The sequence below is a fragment of the Mastomys coucha genome, unplaced genomic scaffold (assembly GCF_008632895.1).
Source record: "Mastomys coucha isolate ucsf_1 unplaced genomic scaffold, UCSF_Mcou_1 pScaffold6, whole genome shotgun sequence".
NCBI classification, from domain to species: domain Eukaryota; kingdom Metazoa; phylum Chordata; class Mammalia; order Rodentia; family Muridae; genus Mastomys; species Mastomys coucha.
This window is the reverse complement of record NW_022196912.1, coordinates 125,938,302-125,962,961: the sequence shown is the minus strand read 5'-3', so window position 1 is coordinate 125,962,961 and position 24,660 is coordinate 125,938,302. Positions and strand designations below refer to the sequence as shown.

At 56.1% G+C, this 24,660-nt stretch overlaps 1 protein-coding gene across 1 annotated transcript in view; it reads right to left on the bottom strand.

The window, feature by feature from the left end:
• Positions 1-8,959: 8,959 nt before the first annotated feature.
• Aspg (asparaginase) overlaps positions 8,960-24,660 on the bottom strand; it is a 21,442-nt gene continuing 5,741 nt past the window's right edge. Inside the window, exons 3-15 of the mRNA XM_031356942.1 lie at positions 23,835-23,946; positions 22,431-22,556; positions 20,790-20,873; positions 19,909-20,035; positions 16,367-16,479; positions 15,442-15,624; positions 15,215-15,328; positions 14,653-14,766; positions 13,376-13,471; positions 12,930-13,093; positions 11,508-11,594; positions 10,001-10,100; positions 8,960-9,772 (exon numbers count right to left, since the gene is read on the bottom strand). Of these exons, the coding sequence (XP_031212802.1) occupies positions 9,689-9,772; positions 10,001-10,100; positions 11,508-11,594; positions 12,930-13,093; positions 13,376-13,471; positions 14,653-14,766; positions 15,215-15,328; positions 15,442-15,624; positions 16,367-16,479; positions 19,909-20,035; positions 20,790-20,873; positions 22,431-22,556; positions 23,835-23,946 (1,504 nt within the window). The 3' untranslated portion in view covers positions 8,960-9,688. The remainder of the gene's footprint in view (positions 9,773-10,000; positions 10,101-11,507; positions 11,595-12,929; positions 13,094-13,375; positions 13,472-14,652; positions 14,767-15,214; positions 15,329-15,441; positions 15,625-16,366; positions 16,480-19,908; positions 20,036-20,789; positions 20,874-22,430; positions 22,557-23,834; positions 23,947-24,660) is intronic.

The window sequence follows — 24,660 nt, the reverse complement described above, 5'->3', positions numbered from 1 at the left end:
AGACAGAGTCTCTCATTGAACCTGGCATTCAGCCATTGTCTAAACTGGCTGGCCAATGAGCTTCAAGGGTCTTCTTGTCTGACTCTGGCACTGGGGTTATAAACACAAGCCGACTTTTTATGTAGGTGCTGAGAATCAGGACTCAGGTGTTTGTGCTTATGCAGCACATACTTTATTCTCTGAGCCATCCCCCGGCCTCCAAAGCCCATCCATTCGACTTTTAAAATCATATCCTTGTTTAAATCCTTTTTGAAAAAGTATTTGTTCAATTTGAACATGCAGATCAAAGATACAGTGTATTTCTGTCACTTACAAAGACATCTCAGTGGGATTACAACGAAAAGGAGCACAAGACATCACCACATGTGGTTTAAGACCAAAGCAGTTCTTAAAGGAAAATCTTCATATGTGTACATTAGAGAGAGAGAAAGAACAAAGACCAAATAGGGCAGGCTTCACCAATTACAGTGCACGTGCGACCTAGGACTGAGGTAGCCCTGACCTATGCACTGGGGTATCTGCCCAAGGCACTGTGCATTCACAAGCGGGATCTGGGTGAGTATCTTCCAGAGGTAAGGGAAGGCTAAAAAAAGGAAGGGTGGGAGTTGTCTGAAAGCTTCCTCAGGACTCTACCAGCTCTGCCTAAACCGGTTCTGCCTATACAGGCTCAGCCTCTTGGGCATCACTGGGCAGCCACTGCTATAGGCTTCTTTCTTGTGTGTCAAACTTGTGCTGCCTCAACATTTAGGGAAACTGTGCGCGTGTCAGATATACTCCTGAATCCTGGTTGTCAAGGAGAGGAGGGAGTGTGGCTTGCCCCCAAGCCAGCTGGCACATCTGAGCCTCAGGAGAAGGCAGCACAGCCCAGGAGCCCAGTTGAGAGCAGCTCGAAGTGAGAGCACTGGGTACTTTTGCAGCCTTGGCAAAGAGTACAGCCCAAAAGTAGAAGTGTGTTCTTGGGGGTGCTAAGGAGGACTTTCACTCTGGGCAAAACAGAATAGCAGGAATATAGTTTAGCCTTTGAAGAAAAACAACTTCAAAACTGGCAGAGTATCTGGCATTGGCTAAGGAGCACACCAAGAGAATAATCCCAGAAGGATTGGGGTAGGTTGCTGTTGCACCTATCCCAACTTCTTGCCTAAAGAGCTATGGGCCTCAATTCCCATACGGAAAGCCCTAGAGGTGCTCTGTGCATTGTCTGTGCATATAGGCGACATGGTATCAGAACAGGACAGAACGCAAGCTCCTGATTCATGGGGATTGAACCAAGCTTGTCACATACACTTCCGAGTGTATGTCTGCAGAGAGCAGGGCCACAGTTGGCTACCAGGTTGCTGCACAGTCTCTTGGAAGGACTCCAAGAAAGCAGATTCCAATACCCACGTTCACAACGGATATGCTTTGCAGGAGCCAAACTGTGTGGCCCGAGTGCCACCACTGGGAAATGTAGAGGTGGAGGATGGGTATGGTTGAGGGTACAGCTCAGGGATGACTTAAGCAACCGCAGGAGAGGAGGAAAGGGGGGAAGAAGAAAAGAAATGGCACCTCACTGAGCAGGTTAATATCCATTAGGAAGGCAGAATTCCCAGGACTTGGCTGACTTAGGAAGATCTCTGGTCCAGGCCAGCCTGGGCTACATAGTGAAACAATGTTTCAAACTGAAACAAATCCAAAAACATGCCTGGTGAGACGGCTCAATGGGTAAAAGTGTTGGCTGCCAACATGAATTCAATCCCCACGCAAAGGAGAGCGCAGATCCTGCAGGTTGTCCTCTGACCTCCACGTACCTACCTCACCCCCATGTATATATGCACACAGACACAGACAAACAAGTAAATTAAATGTAACTTCTTAAAAAATATTACTTACCACAGTCAAGATCATGAGCAAATTCTTCTCAGCCCCCTAAAGATATAATCAGCCCTTCCTGTCCCTCCTTTCCCCTCCAGCACCCCTGAGACTTTTGTTAGGAGGTTTTAAGCTGCCAATTCGGTCTGGAGAGATGCCTCAGGAGTTAAAAGCAGTAGCTTCTCTTCTTGAGGTACCAGGTTCAATTCCCAGCATCTACATGGCCGCTAACAACTGTATAACTCCAGTTCCAAGATGGAAAGGGATCCAAAGACGACTGACACCTTCCTCTGGCCTCTGTCTGACACCCTCCTCTGGCCTCTGTCTGACACCCTCCTCTGGCCTCTGTGGGTCCTGCATACAATGCACAGACTACAAGCAAGCAAAAAGCATACACATAAAATAAAAATAAATGAATCCCCCAAACCTTTTAACTTAAATTTCTAAATTTTGTTAAATAAGGACTTTATAAACACAGGTGCGCTTCTCCCGTGGGAAAGCCAGGGAGTACAAGGGTGGTCTGAGTGGCTAGGGGGGTATGCCCTATCCAGGACTATCCAGGTTTTCCATTGTTTGTTTTACTAATGTGTGTGTGTATGTATGTATCTATGTATGTATGCATGCATGTATGTATGTATACATTTTCAAAGACAAAGCCTCAGTATGTAGCCCTTGCTGGTCTGGAGTTCCCTGAGTAAAACAGGCTGGCTCCTGAGTGCCTGGATTAGAGCCATGCATGCCACATCTGGCTCAATAACTTAGTTTATATGAAAATTTCACAATTGTGTTCTTTATTCTTTCATCGGTCTGGCTAAAGGCTTATTCCTCTTTATTCTTTTTTATTTATGTGATGTTTAGTGACTGCATGAGGCATCTTCAGAGTATCCTGTGCAGGCACTCACTCCAACCAGGCCTCCTTCAGGTTGTCTACTTGACTTGGAGGCTGAGGGGCCAGCTGGACCGTGAGCTCCTCTAGGACAGGAGGCTCAGGACATCTCCAAAGCTGAGCAGCAAAGGGCCTGCCCCCTCTTGCAATCACCTCTCCCTGCTGAGGCCTGTTGCTCGGTACTGTTCTCAGCCTGGGGCATTCACCCGGAACCGGCCATCCTGGTTCAGGAGCCCAGGCCTCTGCTCTTCATTAGCCCTCCGGGTGAGTCAGCTACCCAAGCCTGAGAACCCAGCTAGCATACTGGCTTAACAGCTTTAATGGAGACCAGAATAACATCAACTTTATAAACACAGGTGTGCTTCTCCCGTGGGAAAGCCAGCGAGTAGGAGAGTGGTCTGAGTGGCTAGGGTGGTATGCTCTATGAGCTGGTCCTGGGTATGATGAACAACCTTCTGAGTTGATCAGGACAGCGAGGTTCCCAAATCATACGACTTTCAGTGCTAAACCAGGAGATCCAGGCAAACCTGTAAGAGTTGGTCATTCTCCTGGGGAGGCTGTGTTGGGTGGCAGTATTATCCGTCCGGGGCAGAGAAAGTAGGCAAGGACATTTCAGCTACCCCGCAGGGCTGGAGGGAGCCTCACATCCACACTACAGTCCAGGGATGGGCTAGGAAAGCAGACCTGTGAGCGCCCTGCAGCTAACACTGCAGCGAGATCCAAGGGCAATGGATCCTGGGAACTCTTGAGAGCCTCTGAGCACAAGGGCGGGGGCATTGGAAGTGTGCATATGGTCCCTGCAGAGTAGGAGCTGCTCTTCCTCCTAGGAGCCTCAGCCCAGGGCTACCCAGGGCCTTCCTTGGATCCTCCCAAGTCCTGGCTGTAAGGGGCCTCTCCAGGGATCCCGAAAGATCTCCCACCAAGAAGCGGTGTTTGCCCACAAAGCCAAAGCTGTCACAGTTGTGGCCTTTCCAGCCACCCCCACGTTCCCTCTTTGTGAGAGGATGTGGAAATTCCAGGGCATAAAGGTGCTGACAAGGTCTCCTGCTTATAGGAGGTAGAGCTGGGCATGGACACACTACACCCACACCTTGCCCTACCCAATCCAAGGCCAGACGTGGGCTCAAGAGGAAATGTATCTAGGACAGGGAGTAGGAGAGGAGATAAGACATCTTTCTTTCCAGCCCCTCTGTTCAGAACCAGATCCCTAAGACTAGTTTATCATCTCCAGCCCGGAATGGTCAACTGGGATCTCAATAAAGGGGCAGGAAACAGAGTGCAGGCGCTGGACTCTCAGCCCCTGAAACCCAAGCTCTGGGAAGTGCAACTCAAACTCCAGAAAGGATGTCTGGGTCAGCAGCTTCACTCAGGATGATCAGAAGCAGCCATAGAGGAGGCCTCCTCTCCAGCCAGGAAAACCCTGGCAGAAGTGGAGCAGGGCTTGGGGAGTAGTCCCTCCCCAACAAATGGCTTCATTTTCTCCTCCTCTAGTGATCAGGATGCTGGGACGAGGCCTCAACAAACAGGCCTCAATGAGAAGCTCCAAGGACACAGAGATGCTTTGAAATACGTTTATTCTTTATCAACCTACAATATACACATTTACACCAAGTCACATGATTCAGAACGACAGACCAGGGACATCCAACATGTCAAGCCCCGACTGAGTAGCCAAGGGCACTCACCAAGGGCAAGCAGCATAGCACCTGGAATGCCCTCTGGTTCCTAGGGGTAAGGTACCTGGTTTCTAGCAGCCCGTGTGTGTCCACAGTGAACTTTCCGGCCAACAGGCAAGATGCTGACCCAAAGTAGATGCTAACTGGGTGGGGAGTGGGGACACCACAGCAGACACCATTCCCTCCCACCTCAGGCTGTCTCCTGTACTTGCCTGGCGTGTGTGTGCTCACACCGCCTGCAAAGGAAGGGTACCCCTCCAATGTGCAGTCGGGACCCAGGGACTCATCCAGCAGGAAATGCTCTGGCCAGCCTCAAACTCAGCCTAGGCGGTCCAGTGGCTCGCACATTTGGGCCGAGGAAGCTAGGACAGGAGGAGACCCCTTTCTCAGTGCTAGGTCGTCAAAGGGTCCAGGCATCCGTTTCTTTCTACACAACCCCAGTCTAACAGGCCCTGACCACTTGGCGGTGGAAATGTCAAGTCAAGCACACTTTACTCCGGGCCACTTAAGGTTTCTCTCAGACCTCTCCCATGAGTGCACTCACCCAACAGCAGAACCTGAGGCCCCAAAGATCACCCTGGCCCAACTCTGCAGCCTCAGGACTGGGCCTGTCCCCACTACCACTCTTCACATTTCTTTTCCAGCCCGCGCCTGGCCCTGGAAGTTGTCCATTCATACAGCACACACTCACAGGATCCCTACCCCAGCCTGGAAAAGGGAAAGATCCTGCAGTAGAATTCTCAGCTCGACAAGACTACTGAGGGTTTGGCAGCCTTAGCCAGAGTCACCTCTCTCACTCTGGAGCAAAGAATGCCCCTTGACCCGGAGGCCTGCGGCGGGTTTCCTGCCAGAGATTCAATGGCTTTGGACAGAGTGGATCGGGAGAGAAGGAAGGTGACGCTAGCGCCTCTTGCCAGCGCACCGCACGTGTCAGCAGTGTGGGAGAAAGAGCAGGCTGCCGCGTGGGTCCAGGGCCAGAGTGCGTCCCGGGTCGTCGCTCTGCACTCCGGCCAGGCTGCGAGACTGCACGGTCTCAGCGATCGGGATGCGCCCCCACCCCCCAAGCCGACCTTTGCTGTCGGGGCCGCCCCGTCGCTGCTGTCGTCGCCGCCGTGCGCGCCGGGTCTAGTGGTCCTAAACATTTCACAATTGTGCTACAGAACTGTTGAACTGTTAAGAACCACTGGACCAGGCGCGCCTGCACACACGAGCTCTGCGCGGCCCGGAGCTCCGGAGCCACAGCTCAACGCCCTCCTGCGACCCGGCCCGCGTGGCCCGGCTGCACTCCGTGCGGTGGGGGCCGGCGAGCCTGTGCCTTTTATGCCGCACGGCCGCCCCGCTCGGCGCCGGAACGCGCCAGCCGCGCTGGCCGGACCGGTTTTTCCAGGCCCGCGGGTCGCGCGGCGGGTCGGCCCGAGGCCCCGGGAGCTGCTCCGCGTGCCCGCGCGGGGGTGGCCCTGAGTCATCGGCCGCACCCGGCGCCCAGCTCGGCGCACCTGGCCGGGGTCGGCGCGGAGGCCGCGCCCGCTGGAAGCCCGAGCGCCGGCTTTGCAAAGCTCGCCAAGGGGCCACGCCGGCGGGGCACGCACCGAGCCCCACGGGCGGCGCGGGGGCGGGATCGGACACGCCCGCACCGCGGACTCGCTTCAAAGAGAACTCCGTGGGAGGGGAAGGAGGGAACAAAGAGAAAGTGAAACTGGGTGGGGGGGCTGCGGCGAGTTTCTGCTCCCAGACCTGGGCCTCTCGGCGGTCGGAGGGGGCGGGGCGAGCCCAGTCCTGGGTCCTTGTGCCAGCTACCAGGGACCTTGCCCGCAGTCCAAAGGGCCCTGTGTGCTCCGCACCTGCAGGTGCCCTGCCCTCTTAGTCACTGAGCCCATAAGGGTTCCCTTCCACTGCAGTGGGGCCAGTGTTAAAAGAAAAGGAAAGCGATTGGAGTCGCTCTCGGGATCCTTCCCACAAAACTTGAGCCCCTGAAGACCAGCCGAAGGCTGCCATAATGCATTCAAGTCCAGGCCAGCCAGCCCAAGGAACACCAGTGTCTGCCGTGCCTGCGGGGACCCACAGATTGAGCTGTGAGGAAGCCTCTAGACTTTTCACTGAGGGCGCTATCAAGTTTAACTTTTGCATTCAGCTTGTAAGGTGAATAGAGGTTTTTGTGTGATGTTTTGCAGTTGGGTCTGCGGCCTCAGAGAGAAGCTGTGCCTTCTCAGAGGTTCCACAGCCCTTGGCAGCGTGTAAGTCTGATTGAACGTGGAGTCAGAGGGGCTGGCATGGAGGTAGGGAATGTCCACAAAGAGGCATGCCAGAGTCTTACTCACCAGGCACACACTACTTAGACTGCAAGCTACCTCCTATCTCAGTGAGAAACCCTGAACAGCAAGACAGGAACAAACAAATAAACAAAACCCTTCCCACCCAGTCTAACCTGAGTGGGCTCCCATCCCACAGCATCATGTGGGCACTATGCCTCAGAGGGGACTTTTGAGAGGTGGATGATAACTCCAGGCCCCTATGGCTCTCTTGCAACAGGAAATACTACAACCAGAAGGGTAACCTTGCAAGAGATCACTTGTGTATGAGATGGGTGGGGGTGGCCTGGAGGGCTCAACTGGGGAGTCTGATTATAGAATAGAAAACACTGGGAAAACAGAGGGTGTGACGAAAGGGAGATGTTCCCTAGAGATAGGCCTGGCGCTCAGCTCAGAGGGGCTGAAGCCTCCCTAGAGGGAAATTACCAGTACAAAACAGCAGTGAGCTGTGCCTGCTGGGGGCAGGGCCATAGGGTTCCCAGCATATCCAACCAGGAGTCTGGTCTGAGGGCAGCCTGAATCATCTCAGCTCTGCATGTGCCAACACGGGACCCCAGTGTTCCTGCAGATGAAAGGATGGCCCGGTTCCCTTCATAGGAACCTGAAGGAACATGTGAGTGTCCCAAGTGTCACCTCAGGGATCATGCCATCTGTCTAAGCAACTTATCTGTGACCCTCAGAGGAACTTACTGACGCAGCACCTGCCTTCCCCCTATGCCTTCTGGACAGTGCCTGTGAGGCCAGTCCAGCATATCTGGTGTGAGGTCGCATCCCATCATCCTTGAGGATCCTGAGAACCAGCCTGGCTGCCAACCTTTGTAGGAGTCCCTCTTACCTCCCGAGCTGCTGCCGCCCCCTGACCCTTGTTGCTCATATCTGCGGAACCTGTATGGTGATCTGGGGGAAAGCCTCAGTCAGGCTTCCATAACTGTCAGGTAGGGAATGGGGGTGTTTCAGCGGAACAGGGAAGGGAGCCACCTCGGCTTGCACAATCTGATTGTGGTGGATCCCAAGCAGTGGCTCTGCCAGTCCCTCGGGAGGAGAGGGAGGGCCTGCGATATGTAGACATCAGGCTAAGCTCACATCTTCCACACTTTCCTCAGGCACACACACACACACACACACACACATATATGTGTGTGTGTGTGTGTGTGTGTGTGTGTGTGTGTGTGTCTTACAGTCTCACCACCATGCCCCAGGCCCAGGAAGTCTCAGTCCACAGGTGAAATCAGGATGTGTGGACGCTCACGCCCTGTGGTACCTCTCTACCCACTCATCAGGGATCCACTGAGGTGTGGGGCAAAGGCTTCTGGGCCCCACTGCACTCAGGTTGTGCAAGGTGTGAGCACACCTGTCTAGGTGAGGAGCTGGGAGGCGGCCAGGGCAGAGTCTGCTGGGGCCTGGGAACCAGGCTGAGGAGCCTCAGGTGTGGGTAGGGGAGCCTGAGCCTGGCTCACCCAAATGGCAGGGCTCAGCTCTTGGGCTCACATCTGCCCACCATCCTTAGGGTGTAAGTTCCCATGGGGCCTTGGTGCTTTCAAGCCCCTGCCTAGGGGCCCAAAGGACAGAAAGAGCATCCTCACACAGGCACAAGGGAGAGGGCAGCTCCTTGCTCCTAGCAAGAAAGGGTGAAGGCTTGTATGCAGCAGAACAGGTGGCAGTGTCTCACGCCTGAGGAACTAAAGTCTGGAGATGGTCGTGTTCTTGTTAGGTGTTTGGACTGAGCAGCTGCCGACTTCCAAAAGTCCCATTACGCCTCAGTCAACACTGGCAACTGCCTGCATGCGTCAGGATGCCCACTTGCTCACCCTGGCAGGATCCTTGCCTTCCCCACAAGCAGCCCAGGCCACAGAGGGTAGCAGGTTGAGAGCTGGAAGATGCACTGCCCACCCCACCCCCCGCCGCCATGCCTGGGGACTATCTGCCAGAACACCAGGGTTTTCTGCCACTCTTTAGCCTGGGACTGCCTTGAAAAGGTGACTGAGCCCCAGAAGAGAAGAACTAGGATGTGCAGATGGGGCCCCTGAAGCCGCCAGAGGGGATGGGGGTGGAGCGGGGCGGGGCAGCTTGCTCAGGCCCTCCCCATGTCACCCCATCCTGCCAGGCCAGGCCAGCCTCAGGATGATTGCTTAAGTGGACTACTGTCTGCTGTGGAGATGACTGACTGTCTGCCCCACAGCCTGAGGCCTATTCCCCACATGCGTACAGTCACAGTCCACAGACCCATCCAGGCCAAGGGGCAGCTGTCCCAACAACTTTATTGACATTCTGCTCATCAAAGACCTCTAGGTTGTCATGTCAACAGGCTAGAAAGCAGTTTTGCAGAAGCCGGCCCCAACTTAGGGAGGATAAGTTTGATGTTCTGAGCCAGCTCCTGGGACGAGTGGCCGGAGGAGATAGCAAGGCCAGGCCAGGGCTGGTTTCTCTTCAAGGCCTCACCAAATACAGTGACGCTAACATAATAGTAGCCAATCGGCTGATGTGTGCCTGAGGTCCCTTGGGCCTCAGGAACATCCTGCTGCGGCAGGATGGCAGGTTGTGGACCAAGGAGCACGTCCTGGAAACAAAGCCTGCTGAGGACATACAGAGGATCCAGAGGTAGGGCCCTCCTCCTTCACCCCAGGTATGCTGGTATGGGGTCCAGGCAGTCCCAGGAGTTTCGGGGTCGCGCACCCAGTCTCAAAACTCCAGAGCAGTGGAGATGGATGTCAGCTGGGAGCGGGCCTAGGCCTCTCCAGTCACTCAGCTCAAGATTAGGTAGGGTGAAGGTCTGAGATGGGCTTCTCCTACATGAAGCCCTAGCAGCCTCTTTCTCTAGAAGACCGTGTTTACTCTAGGGGTCCCCAAGAAAGGCTCTGGATGACGCATCCACTTCCTCCAGCCATCTCCAGAATTGGCTCTGGGATACCAGGTGCCAGGATCCAGTTGCAAACCAACGAGAGTTCACTGAAGAGCTATCAGTCCAGGACCTAGTGGGGCTGGGGCTGGGCACTGACCCTGTCCTTAAAGCTCTGTAGCAGGGCCACCACATCTGCATTCCCAGCTGCTTCAGCCTGCAGGGGAGAGAGACCTGTGGGGACTGCCTGGGCTGCAACCCCCAGAAGTCCCACTGCCCCGCCCCTCACCCTGGGGACCGGGTGGGCACAGCCTCATGGAGTGGGATGAGCCCAAGGAAAGTTATTTCCCTAGGAGGACTGGGCAGCTCCTGGTCCGGGATTTGGGAGGGTGGCTGAGGGGCTTCAGGAGGCCTGGAGAATAGGCCACAGGAGGCAGGAACTCACTACTTGCAAGGCACTGTGTCCATCATAGTCCAGCTGTCCCAGGTCAGCCCCAGCCTGCCACCATGCCCGCAGGCCTTCGCTGTCCGCCCTTGATGCTAGCCTGGGAGTTGGGGGGTGGGCAATGGAGAGAAGCTGTCAGAACCTGCTGGGTCCCTCACCTGCCTACCTTCTGTTTGTGCCTCTCACTTGGTACTCTTACAAAGACAGCCCTAAACAGCTGATCCAGCAGCACCCAGCCCTGGGGCAGGAGCCTAAGCTTCGGGCGGGCGGCCTGGAGTCTGGTTTCACCTATGGGGTGTGACTGTGACTCAGGTCAAGGGCAAAAGCTTACGCTCGAGCGCTTGCTCGCTCACTCACACACACACACACACACACACACACACACACACACACACACGCACCTGTGAGTATGCACACACCCACCCCCTGCCAGTTTCATATTTCACAACACAGACTCTGTGACGTGTCTGGCCTGTCTCAAGGCAGACGGCAGTAATGACAGCCAGTGGCTACCCAAGGGAAGTGGGTAGTTAATGGGTCCAAGTTAATCCTGGACTCTGGTAGGCTGCAGGCACGTTCTGGTTGGGGAAGAAGTGTGGGGACCACTTTCCCTGTAGAGGAAGGCTGGAGTGGACAACCTTGAACAATGTCTTCAACCTTCTAAAGTCTGTATTTCTACTCTGAGAGCCAGGCCCCACCCTGGGTAAACTGAGGCTAGAAGAGACTCCTTCCCGCTCAGGAAGCTAAAAGTCTCCAGGTGGCGCTGTATAATTTCTGGGGTGAATTCATGCTGGAAGCACCTCCAGCCAGTTCACCTACACTGGTTCCCTCCAACTCAGTCCAGCTAGCAGCTCAGGTTAGCCCAGCCTCTGTACAGCAGACCCTGGGGATGACTGACTCTAGGCTCAGCTTCCTGGGACTCCCTAAGATATGCTGCCTCAGTTTCCCCATCTTTCATCGGAGCTATCAGGTCTGCCTGGGTGCAGCCCTGAACCAAACTACCCCAGGAGGCCCTTCAAAGCTAACTACGGCCGGCCAGCCTCCATTCTCTCGTTCACTCCCATCCTCACCCCATCGCCTCTGCAAGCCACCCTTATCCCTCCATCCTGGGGGGAAGTCAGCAAACAGCACTTCCCCCCTGGGATACTGCAGACCAGTGTGGGGGCCTGAGGCTGAGGCCTGTAGACTTCAGTCTGAAGTCTCATGACAATCTCCAGTACCTAGGAGAAACACTACGTGACAGCACCCAACCCCAGCTGTGGAAGCCTGGATCTGTTTTTCTCTCTCCCTGTCTTTGTTCTCCCTACCCCCATGCCTACCAAGCCCACAGCACATGCGCACCCCTGCTGGGTTTGTTCTGTTGGGCACTCCTGTAATGGGTGTTTGCCACCTGGGTGTGAGCTCCCCCTCCTCAGCCCCACCCGGGAAACCTGCCCCTCCCAGCAGCCCCATTACTTTCCCGGACCCTAAGGTCGCCCCCTTTACATACAGCTGCTCAGACCATCACCTGCACAGCTCTGTCCCAATGTCCTCCAGCTCCTGGGGAGACAGGTGAGCCCCAGCAGCTCGCAGCAGCCCAATGACACTCTGATGCCTGCCATGAGGAAGCACTGACTGTCAGTGTGGCCTGGACCCCTGCCAGCCTCATTCAGTTCTTGGGCGGGGGGGAGGAAGAGGATTGGGTGGGCAGGGAGTGATTACCTAGACGCCCATAGCCTAGTCCCAGACAAGGACTCTCCCCTGACTCTTTGCCCAGGTTAAGGTGCCATCTCATCCTCCAGGGCCTCCATTCACCCAAGGCACCTTCACAGGATGTCCCAAGTCACAAGGCACTACTCTGCAGGCCAAACAGCTCTTTGTGCACACTGCACACCCCAGGAGGCCTCCCTCCTCAGTTGGGAGTGGCATCCCAGAAGCATTCAGCCAGGCAGTCCCAATGTGTCACACACCTGAAGTGACCTCTCTCTGCTCAGACCCAGGATAGGCTCTGGGGAAACCAGGTTAGCTGTGCCCCAACTCCACCCCTGGATATAGGTTGGGAAACATGAACAGTGGGGCCTAGCAGGGAGGGAGCCATTTCCTGAGGCAATCTAGCTAAGCCACACCTGGAGGGGGAGCTGCCTGCTGGGGCAGGGGTGTCAGCAGGTCAAACCTCCCAGACCTGTTCTGAAGAGAGGGCTCTGCCTCAGCATCCCCAACCCAGAGTGGGAGTGTCACCAGGGAGGGACCGGGACTAGACATTACCATCTGATATCCCTGGGCCAAGAAAGCACTCTCTACCCCCAGGTTCTGCGGGCTGTGTGCTGCTGTGGGAAGCCCAGGAGAGGCTGCTCTGCTAGAGACACCACTGCCAGGCTACATGTAGACAGTGGAGGCCACAGGAGGAAGTTCCAGGATAGGGACACCAGTCGGACCCCACCATGTGGCCTCAGCCTTCCTGGATGAGGCGGGAGAAGGGAGGGGCAGGCTTGAGGGCACCCACCCAGTTCTGTCTCCTTTCACTCACAGGATGTTGGGCAATGCCCAAACACCTGCACTCCCTTAGCATGTCTAGGGCAGAGCCTGGCAGGCAGGGCTGGAGAGAACAGGTTGAAGTGGATATCATTCCACATGGGGTGAGTGCCAGTTGGGGACCCTCTGCCCAAGTCATCTGTGCCTGTCATTGCCCCTCTGACAGCTCTTTTTCTGCCAGATCTTGGGACACACGAATGACCGGGGGTCACCAGGAACTCCTCACACTTTGTCAGTGGTGTTCTCCTTTCCTAGGCACTGCCAGCATCTTCTGAGGCCACCTCCTCCATGTAGCTCTTCCAGATTGCCCCACAAAAACAGGACTCCATCACTGACCCTGTTTGTGTTCCACCTGATCTCTGAAGTCTCCTCCGTCCAGCTGCCCACATGCCCACTGCAGCACCCAGGCCCTTGGTACCTGCCCCTCACGGCCAGCAGTAGTGGGCTCTGGCCATCCTCATTACGGGCATCCACGTCCACGCCCCTCTGCAGTAGCATGGTGACCACGGCAACATGGCCCCTCCGTGCAGCCACATGCAGTGGGGTTTGACCACTATAGTCCTTCAGGTTCAGGTCTCTGCCCTAGGATGACACAAGGGGACATAACCTCAAAAGAGGGCTAGGACAGGCCAGGTGAGCCACCTAGAGGACTGGGAACGATGAGAGTGGGGTTCACAGTTCTACCCCCTAACTTCCAGCAAGACCCTTGGGCTAGTATGCAGGCCCGTTGCCCAGTGTGGCTTAGGAGCATCAGTGAGACCCTAAGGAGGGCGCTCTGCCCATGTGAGCAGTGTCCCACTGTTGGCTTGGTCTCTCAGTGGGCAGTGTTCCACTGCTGGCTTGGTCCCTCGGTGGGCAACTCACCAGCTCCATGAGAGCCTGCAGAGTGTCCAGGTCACCAGCATGAGCTGCAGCCAGGGCCAGGCTGGGCAGCAGAATATCCTTCATGGCGTCGGCCTCCTGATGGGAAGGCAATGGTGACATGGGCCATTGCCATGCTTTGAGGCACCAAGCACTCACAGGATAAGAACAGACAGAGCTGGCAGTCCCCTGTCTATGCACCCCACACAGTGGGGACAGGAGGGCTCACCACAGGAGGAAAGCACCAAAACTGCCCAAAACTGCCCCACTGGAGGGCCCTGGCAGGAGTCCCATGCCCACCCGCAAGCCCATTTGCCCGCAAGCCCACTTGCCCCCACACCCTGGAAGCAATGACCAGGTTACCACCTGTTTCCTTCTGTCTGCTGTCTATGTCACTGACCCTAAGACCAGTCTCATTTTCTGCCTCCGCTGGATGATAGTCACAGGTCATTTCTTGCAAGAGCATGGGAAATGGTGCAGGACCCCACCCCCACCCCTACATACACATACACACACACATACACACACACACAAACACACACACACACACACAGAAGGGCCCCAGTGCACAGTATAGTAACACTCCTGGAAAGGCTACCATCCCACTGCCTAGTCACCCAGGGGCTGTCCAATCCCCACCCCCCCCAAAAGCCTTCAAAGTGCCACTTTGTCCAGCGTCCATGCTGGCCCTAATCACAGCTTCAGGCCAGCAGGGCCCTAGAGGGATGGAACCTCATCACATAGTCACCCTAATGACAGGCCACGCCCACAGCCAGCATGGAGTCATTAGCCACCTGGCTCCTAAGGTAACTGCAAAGGCCACTTGCTGGGCTCCTGGGTCCTTACTCCTACTAGGGTCTACACACTCAGGTACTGAGGGCAGAGGGAAGCTCTGAGGTTAGCCCACATTCCAAGGTGCAGATGTGTGGCCTGGCACCCTCAGCTCAGAGTCCTGAAGAGAGTCCAGTCGGGCCTGACTCTAGCACAGACAGCATCCCCACCTCGCTTAAGCTCACCCCAGTCTGAGGCCCAAGACAGCAGGCCGCGCCCTGACCACAGCAGCCCTGTGCTGTAGTCTGCTGCCCCATCTTTTCTATCTCCACACAACAGACAGGTCCCTTTCCTGCCTCGGCCTTGAGATCCCTCCAAATCCTCACCATCCACCCTGGACCTTCTTCCTGGTCCTCCTCCTAGGGCCAGAATGAGTGCAGGAGATGGTAAGTTCCACCATCCCCCTTGTGTGCTCGGACCCTGCCACCCCCACACAATGCAGCTGGTACCTGGCTGCCATTCATACTGAGAAGCCATGCTACCCTGCAGCCCAGCATGCCGTCCTGCAGCAAGACATCTGTTGTAGGCAGTGTCATCTCCCCACGAAGATCCTTGGCCAGCAGCTAGAACAGAAGGATACGGAGGCTGCTGGGCTTAGCCGGCACAGGCCTGCCACAGGTCTGACACCCCACCTCTGTGACACCTCACAAGTGCTTAGTGTGACCCACAATCCCTACAGAAGGCTAACACTGCCCTCCCTTCCTCTAAGCTCTGGGTTTCCTAAGACTTCAGCCAGGGCTTGGCAGCCCACAGGCCTGAAGCGCTGTGTGTGAGTCCCACCTGGGAAGGGGGAGGCAGGGCGGGGTGTCAGGAGCAGTGGGGGAGGGGTACTGAAGTGGTACTCAGAATCCAAGACTTCAAAGAGGAGGATCGGGTGTGACCTGGATGAACTGGGTCAGCCCTGGTCCTATCCTCCCTTCCACTTCAGAACACAGACAGATACTCCTGGCCCTCTCAGGAGTCAGCAGGCATTCGCTCGCAGGAGAGCTCACGTCCCAGGGGTACACCCACCTTCTTCCTGTCATTCAGGCTCAGCCCTGGCTGGCCCAGCACATAAGACAGTTTGGCCAGGGCAGCCTCTGATGTCATGTCGAAGCCTGAGACTATGCCAGCTCCTGCCATGGCCTGTGGGAGGAACAAACAGGCCGGAAAAGGAGGCTGGCTCGGGGACCTCCCCAGCAGAGGGGAAGCAGAGCCCAGACACCCTCCCTTTCCCCAGGCCCACTGTCTACCCCTACCATGCCAGACGCATAGTCCGAAGTCACAGCCCCCTGAAGGCAATGAGTACAGTTGACAATGATCAGGCCTTGTTCAGCCGCCACCCGAAGCTCCTGTAGTAGGTCGGGCTTGGTGGGCCCATTCCCAGAGCCAAAGGTCTCCATGACCACACCCTTCAGTGGGGGCTGGAGGAAGGTCCGGACCTGGGCAGGGAGCACAGATTTGGGGGGCTCTAGCTGGCAAGAGCAACAGAGCTATTCTAGGCTTCCCAACTGACCAACTTCCCTCTCAGGGTAACCAGGCTCTCTGACTGTGGGGCGGGCAAGCTGAGCCTCCATATTCCTCCTACCCCTCCAATTTTAACCTGGAAAACCAGGGCTCCTGACACTTGGAGACCCTCAGAATGGACCCTACCCAGACTCCTCTAGGCAGGACAACTACATTCAAGGACATGACACTTGTGTCTTACCGGCACCTCGTGGAATAGGTAAGGGCCGCCACAGACACTACAGGAACTGCCAGCTCAGAGGGATGAAGCCAGGAAGGAAAAAGGACCAACAAGTACAAGAAAAGGCAGAGAGAAATGCAGCGGTGGGGGGTGGGGCGGTGGGAGGAGTGCAGACAGGCCAGCCTGAGCTACATTCTAAGAAGTGGCCAAAAAGAAAACAGAAACAGAGAAAGAAAGCAGGGTCCCACGGGCACTCCCAGCCACCCTCCGAGTGGCACCCTAAGGGTAGCACCATATTCAGCTCAGGTGCTCAGCCTTGCACCTTCAAGCAGTCAAGACTTCATCCCAGGAAGAGCGGAGCCCAACTAAGAAGGAAAGGCTGCCCAAATGGCTAAGCTGTGGTTCTGTGCAAGTCTGAGCAAGGCCAGGGGTGGAGGGAAGTGAGCCCTGGGAGGCATAAGGGCACTGTAGGGCAAAAGGTTCTAAGATTTCCCTACCAGGGAGGCGGGAATCCCAGGGTAGAGGCGCAGCAGGCCCACATTAGGTTCCATGCTGCTGTGGACCACCAGGTGGCTCTTCCCGCTGGCCTTCCGGACCAGCTCACGGTTGACTGAGGACAGAGAAAGGTCTCCATGTGTGAAAGCTGCAGGCTGCAGACGGCTGAGGAGGGCCCCAGCCCTCCTCCAGTCTTTCCTGCCCACCCTCTTGCTCATCCTCCTCCAGGAATCAAATCAGCCCTGGTCCCTCTCAGGCCAGTGTCTCGGTCCATAGCAATCCTGTGGCCTGGGTGTGATGTCAGGAGAAAGATCAGTGGCCAAGCAGTGATGACACAGGTGGGGACAAGGTCGATGGGGCTGAGGGTTGGGGATGGAGGATAACAGGGAAGGGGAAGGAAGGCTCCCAGTCAAGCCTGACTAAGCTGAAGAAAAGTGTGGGGTTGGGACAGCACACCAGGCCAAAGGACTAGCATGTCCAAAGGCAGGATAGAGCAGCACTCTGCTACTTCCAGAGGAAGACCAGCGGCACCTTCTGATCAGACAGCCTAGCTTGTTGCCCTCTTGCTAAGTATTAGGGACACTCTCTGCCCACCAGCCATCAAGTCAATTAGCTGATCTTCTCAAGAGGTGCCTTTAAAGAAAGCAAGCCTCCATCTCTTTACCTCCCAATTCAGGGGGCTAAGTAATGGCAGAATCCCGGGCCAGAGGAGGGAAGGGAGAGGTAGGAATTTAGGGTCAGCATCTCTTGAACAAAGTCATGCCAGGGGACCTTCCAGAGGAGTAATTGTCCACAGGGTCAAAGGCCACTGTGAGTTCACACCCAGGCACCAGCTACACAGGCAGGAACAAGCATGGCAAAGTCATCACTTGAACTTCATGAATCCTGGGCACCCAGAAGCCTCCAGCCCAACAGAGGTGGGATCTTGGTGGCTTCCTTGTAATACATTGCACCAGGGGACCCTCTGGTTCAGCCTAGGAAACCTGAGTCCTGGAGAAGGGAATGGCACCTTTGAGATGCCACACACGGAGCCAGGACAAGACCACAGCTCCAGGTACCTCCTCCAAGAATGCCCACCCTTGCTGTCTTCCTGACCTTCTGCCATGCGAAGGGGTCATGAACTCAGGAGGTCTGCAGACAGACAGAGCAGCCACATGCAATAATCAACCTGACAATATTCTGGACACACACTGAAGGGTGAGGCATGGGGGAGGGGCAAGAGAGGGAGCAGGGCCCTCAAGTAGCAAACTGCACACCCTACCCGCTACAGCATCCATCAGCCAATACAATGGTAATGTGAGGGGTCCTTTAATTTAAGGACCGGCATCTCAGCTGCACAGACTGATAAGGCTGGGTGGCGGAGTTGCCGCCATCAGAAGAGTTATGGTGGGGGAGGGGGTACACAGAGACAAAGGACCACTCCATGGCCAGCCACCCTCCTGATGACCCAGGAAGTCTCTCCTTGGAATCCTTACGTCCTCCCCACAGGGGCTCTGGGGACAGAGAGGGGAAGGCAGCAGTGACTAAGCTAGCTGTCACCTCAATCCTGCTGTGTTCCAGGCTGAGAGATCCATCTAAGCTGGTAGTCTAGTCTGCTCTTAGCCTTAGGGTCTGAGGTGGCTCTGCAGGTTCTGGGAGGCAGATGGCTCCTACGTACAGAGCAGGGCACATGTCTGTGTGTCAAAGGTATGGCACAAGGACCCCAAGCTAGTGGACAACAAGATCAGGGGTGCCTGTGCAGCAGGGTGGCTCTGTCCCTCAGTTCCTCTGCTCTGGTGGGCTTGGAGGCTTTCCTGCAGAGGCAGAGCAGAGAAGGGATGGATCTAGGAGTGAGGAAAACAGGGAGATGGCGGAGGTACACAAGAACGAGCAGAGCCAGCAAGGCCTAGCTGCCCCCGGGGCACCTTATCCCTGCGCCAGCGCAGAGTAGATTGAGCAGCATGGTCTCTATCCTTCCCATCTATCACCAAGGATGGTCCCCTGGACCCCTCACTTCCCAGAGGGTAAATGAAGAGTCAGTCGGTGGCAGCCCTCGGGAGGCCCGCATCGCGTGGTATCAGGGTTCTGTCCTATGGACCACTGGCAGGAGGCAGGCAAATGTATGCAGGAGCCTCACATCCCTCCCTCCCCAGGCCCTAGCAGCCACACCCTGACCAGAACCCAAGATTTCTCCACACGAGATGTCAGAACCGGCTGGGCAGCCTGCCGATAGCAAGAAGGCGAGGTGCAGGTTCCCACACACCCACACAGCAGGATGGTGGATCAGGATATTGGGCTGGGACTGGGGGCGAGCCTCAACTCTGGGCTAGGGAAGCTGTGCTGGGCTGGGCTGGGTTGGGCTGGGCTGGGGTTTGCAGGCCAGGTGTCCCAATGTGGTGGAATGTTTTAGAATCAGGGTGAAGGCCTCTCTGCCCACAGGAGACTCTCCAGTCCTGAGTCCAGATAAGGAATGACTCAGGCTTAGAGAGCTGAGCTGAAGAGCAGTGTCCATATCCACTGTCCTTCTCCCTGGGCCACTAGTGCCACCACCCAGCATGGGCTAATAGCTAGACCACCATAAGCCACCATCTAATGCAGGCTCTTCCAAGGAGGCTTCCACAGGTCCAGGCCTCAGATGGCAAGAGGACTTCGGCCACCCCAGAGACCCTGGTATTCAGGGTTGAGGTTTTCCCCTGCCTAGAGGGTAGGGGGAAGGGAAGGCTTTTAGGAAGTAGCCCTGCCCTCTCTGGAGGTTCTCCTGAACCTGGAACAGCTTCTGATGCCTACGAAGAGTACCAAGAACCTGTAGGTCCCAGCCATACTGTGTCCCACCCACAGGACTTGCTGTGCCCAGGCAGATGCATAGAGTGGGTGAGGACTGCCTCCACCCTCCTAGAGAGATGGGATGCTGCCAATCATCCCGTCAGACAAGAAGAGCTGCTTTGGCCCTAGACTAGCAGCTGTACCTGAGCATGCACATGGAAGCCCAGTCCTACTAGGTACAAGACCCCCCAATGGAATTCCAAAGACGACAGGGCAGGGAGCAGAGTCTGGGCCTGCATCTCAGTTATAGGCAGGCCTGGGGCTGTGTTCAGTGGGCTGTGGGCTCCTTGCCCTAGGATCAGATGGCTGCTCAAGTCTCCTCTGTTCCTGCTTAGGACAGGCCAGGGAAAGACCAGGAGACGAGTGCCCTGAGTTGAGAGAGAGAGGCCCTTAGGAGGATATATATCCAAGATGGGAAGCTGGGGGGTATGAGAGTGAAGGTCTGACTGGCATCAGAGGCCACTCTGCACTTAGGATAAGGAGTGTCTAATCCCTTATGGAAGCTCCAGGACCAGGACCCTCTGGGACTCCTAAGAGCCACGTTATACTACAAAAAGCTAGGTTCTAAGCAGAACCTGTGTGTACAGCAGAGCCATAGGCCGTCACCGAGAGGAACGTCTTAGCTGCGAGTGGTATGAGCCGGACTCCCAAGCTCTGAGCCTATGTTCACTGCGGAGGTCTCCCACCTCCACACAGACCCCAGGAGACCCCCTCTCCTCACTGTGCTCTCACATCCTCTTACTTGTTACATCTGTGCCCACAGTGGCTAGAGGGGGCAGGTTAGGGGAGCAGAAGGCTGCAAACCTCCGAGCGTCCACCTTGGTTGTCCGATTGCCTCGAAAGAGCTGATTCTGGAAGAATAGGCAGACCTGCAGAGGGCAAGACAGCAAGCAGCTCAGAGCCGGCCCCTGGCATCCTCTAGCCCGCCCCAGCCTACCAGCATCCACATACTAAACCTTGAGGGTAACCAGCAGGCAGGGTCCCTCCCAGGTCACCTTCCTACCAACACCACCAAGTGAAGGCCCAGGTCTCCTGGGGCTCAGGGAGCCTGGTACTGAACACACACTTGACTGCAGGAGGCTCTGGCTGGCTGTTTGGCCAGCACCTCTCCACTGTGCTACCTGTACAAGGAGCCAGGGACTCCAGAGACTCCTCTAAGGTGAACGAGGTTAGGGACCACCCTTGACCTGCCTGCTCCTCTTTCATAACTCCTAACTCCAACCTCGCCAATCTCCAGGGAACAGCTAAAGGCAAAGTGACTCCCAGCCTAGCCTGTCAGGGACAGGCCTATGTCGTCGTCTTCCTGTTCTGCCAGGTGAGACAAGGAGCCCATGAGGAAGGACAGATGGACATGGTCCATTTTCATGGACTATATATATGTACATAACACAGTGTAGATTATCTACAACATAAAACCGGGCTGCTGGCAGGGGTGTCGGTGTGGAGGGGGCGGGGCTTTCCTTTCTCAGTTTTGTCAACTCCAAGTTTTTCACAGTTGTGTTATTTGGGAGGGTGGGGACAGATGTTCCAACCTCCTGTGGATCCCATGTGTGCCATGACCACATCCCTGGCATTCACTCCCCCACCCTCCGCCCAGGCCACACACGCAGCCAGGCCAGATACCTCAGGGATGACGTATTGGCCAGCCATGAGCAGAGCCCCCAGCAGGTTCTCACGGCCGTCACTCCACAGTGCATGGATAGGTACCTGGAGAGAGGGCAGAGAGGTGGCTGAGGCCAGGACAGACGCAGATCCCCACTCTAGGTAAACCTCACAGGCCCAGCCAGGCAGAGGAGTTGAGGAAGGCTTGGGCTGGGCAGTGGGGTCTGCAGACACTTTGCCCACTCCCAAGGCTGCCAACCACAGACATCCCTTCTGACAAAGTCTGCACTGGGCTCCTTGACCTGTCTATTTGGTTGCCACAGAAGTAAAGTGACCAGTAGACACCAGGTCCAGTTTTGGCCCCCAGCCCACAAAGCTGCAAAGTCCAGTTCCCTCACTGGGAACTGGGTCCCTCATTGGGGCCCAGGGTGGAGAGTCCTTCCTGAGGCCGGCAGAGCAGGCTGGCTTTGTTCCTCTACTGCCAAGGTATACCACAGCCAGTGCCTGGAGTGGCTGAGCAGTGCCCAAGAGGACACAAAGGCGTGGGACTGCTGTGGGATAGTGACAGGCTAAGGCCTGCAAGAACATCTGGCTGAAGACCGCTCAGCTGGGAGCAGACAGTGCAGGGTCCCTGGAGGGAGCTCCACCTAGGGAGCACGAGCTTGGGAGGACCTACAGCCTTGAACCTGTCTCCCCCTGGGAATAATAAGGACTAGGGATGATTTGTTGTGGACATTCCCAAAGTAGGGCAGCTCTACTCTGTGGTTCTCTGGGAAATTGGAGAGACTGCACCAGAGCAACTGAACCAGCATTCCCAACAGTACCTGGAACTCTGAAAAAGAGGGTTTCCCATGGGGGACAGCTGAGCCACCACTCCTACCTGGTGGATGGTCCCCCAGGTTATGCTCAAAGAGAGGGGCCCAGAGGCTGGCTTCCTGTGAGGAGGCCTTGGCCTCTGCCCCGTGAGGGATTCTGAAGGGCTTGGGTAGGACTGACTACAGTGGTCACCCATAGCTCCAGAAACCCCAAGCCAGCTTTACTCAAATGGAGCTGTATATCATCGCATTCCATTGGCTTTGGTTCCATTGGCTTTGGTTTGGGCGAAGTGTAATAAGTTAGGGCCAGAGGAGGGCAAGTCATATGTAAGGGCTGCTAGGGGATAGAACCAGAAAGAGGAGGAACAAGAGGAGGGTGGGGAGTCTCCTGAGAGGCCGCGCGTGCTATGTGCAGCTACTGTCATGAGTCTTGGGTGGTGGCTCTGAGCAGCAGACATGAAGCCCAGGAGAAAGAAGAGGGGAAAAGCCCTGCATGGTAGAGCCATAAGGGGCTAGGCTCTGGGTACTCCCGAGACCTCCAGGAGCCCGTGGGTCCCTCGTTTCAGGAATTGGTAGCTCATCCAGGCAGTTCAGCCAGAGTGCAGTGGCCAGGCAGAGCCACCACCTAAAGTACACAGCAGGGATGATGACAAGAACAGCTGCTGAGCAGGAAGCCCCGGGCTGGCCACGGCCTGGCTCTGTGGCCCCTGGAGGTCTCTGAGCAGGAAGCCCAGGGCTGGCCACGGCCTGGCTCTGTGGCCCATGGAGGTCTCTGAGCAGGAAGCCCAGAGCTGGCCACAACCTGGCTCTGTGGCCCTGGAGGTCTCTGACTCTGAGGACGTATTACCTGGGCACCCGTCAGGACAACCGGTTTCTGCAGGTTTTCCAGGATGAAGGAGAGTACTGAGGCAGCGAAGGCCATGGTGTCTGTGCCATGGATGACCACAAAGCCCTGGTACTGTGTGTAGTGTCTCTGTTGGAAGGAATGAGCTCAGGCCAGGCCAGGTCTCTCCACCACAGGCCTTTTCCTGGGAACATGGCGGCAGGCAGCGGTCTCCTCACAGGCCATGAGAAAGAGGAAAAGCTGGGGATGCTGGTAGAGGGCTGGGTATGGTGCTCTTTCATTCCCCCACCCCCACAGGCCCTCTCTGGAGTCTCTGCCTGGAGTCCCACTCGGTAGCTTGTTGCAAAGAATGAGAGGACATGGGCCCCAGGGACTCTAGTTCCTCAGGTTTTCAGCTGGCGCCTCCGAGGAGCAAACTGTCCATAGTGGAAACTCTCTAACCATCACTTCCCTGTGGCATGCTGGCCACAGCTGTGGCTGCCAAGAGAAAAGTTCTCGGACTGCGCTGGACCCTCTTGACCCACTGAAAGACCAGGGAAGCTAGGCGGTCTCATGGAGCAGTGTGCCCTCTGCTGGTCATATGCAGTACAGCTGCTTCGCGTCTCAGCTATGAAGCGCACTAGGCCTTTGAGTCAGTGCTCAGAAACTTTCATGAGATTGAGGTGTGGCTTACCCTGCTTCATGACAGAGTAGCACCAACTGGACCTAGCCTGGAGACTCTGTCGGTCACTAGTGAGGAAGACTGACCTGGAAAGGCGGAGCCCAGATTTCTTAAGGGAGGTGAATAAGCATAGCTGGGGCTGCACCTGAGAGCTAGGTCTAGGAAGGATCATGGGAGAAGGGAAAAGCTGAAGGGCGGGTTAGTTTCAGGGTACAGCAGCTGCCCTCCATGCTACAACTACCAGTACAAGACACTGTGATGGAGGGTTTAGTGCTAAATCCAGTGAGAGGCAACTCTAAGGTTGGGATGGGGGTGGGGGGCTGTCAGGTCCACAAAGCTACTCAGCCCTCACATATCCCACCACAGTACTAACTGGAACAAGTGAACTGTATGAGCAACCCGCCTCTAATGACAGAAAGGGGATCAAACTCTGCAGTGCGTGGCCCAGGACCCAGCCTTTTCCCGATGCATGTTAACAGCCAGGCCGCTTACTGCCATGTCTCAGGTGGACACAAACTATCAAGAGCCCATAGTTACTTGCCCAGTGTTCTGCAGGAGGCCTGCCCTGCCCTCCAGACCCGCCCGCACTTAGCCCCTCCCACACCATAACCTCCCCCCAGGATCCACCTGATGCCCATACCCACCTTCCAGCCCAACCCAGCTTTCTGGCCCCACCCACACCCCATAGCCCCGCCCATGGCCCTTCCAATTCCACATTCTGCCCTGCCCACACTCCCACCCTCTACCTCTATGGTTTGGGCAATCTGAACCCACTCAGTGATGGTCATGTCACTGGAATCGAAGAGTGGCTGGCACTCCAGCACCGTGTAGATGATCCTCTGGTCAGGACTGGCCGGGCTGCAGGAGGCAGAACCTGTCTCCCATTTTGCCTTTCTCCTGATCCAAAGCCCCACCTCCACAGCGGTCTCCAACTAGGGCGTGGGGCGGGGCTATGGCACCCTGGGAGGGGCTGGGTGTGGGCGGGGCTATGGTGTCCTGGGAGGGGCGGGGTTGTGGCATCCTGGGAGGGGCTGGGGTGTGGGCGGGGTTGTGGCACCCTGGGAGGTGGTGTGAAAGAGGCTGTGCCTGTCAGGGGCTCAGATAAGGAAAGGAGTTGCAAATAATTACTGTAAATGGGTTCCCCTCACTAGCCTCACATCGTGAGTACAAGCCCAGCCTCCCTTCCATCTGAAGTTCCAGGGACAGATTCATCTCCAAGCTAACCTTAAGCAGTGTCCCTACACTAGCTCAGAGAGAGGTCAAGCCCAGCTCATGTGGAGCAGAAATGGCTATGACGTGTATAAGGTAGCTAGGGCAGTGTGGGTACACAAGACAGCCATGCTGAATAGGGAGAGGCCACCTGGGTGGACCAGTGCTCTTCTGATAGGCTTGGTCCCTAGACAGGGGAGTCCCTATCATGCTTCCTGAGAGCTTCCTTTACTCCTCCTGCCCTTTCTAGCTCAAGAGCTTAGGAGGAGACGAGGAGGGTCAGACAGCAAGCTGAGTCCCAGGTCCACCTCTGATAGAAGGCCAAGGACAAAGGCCATGAACTCAAGGTGTCAGGGATGCCTC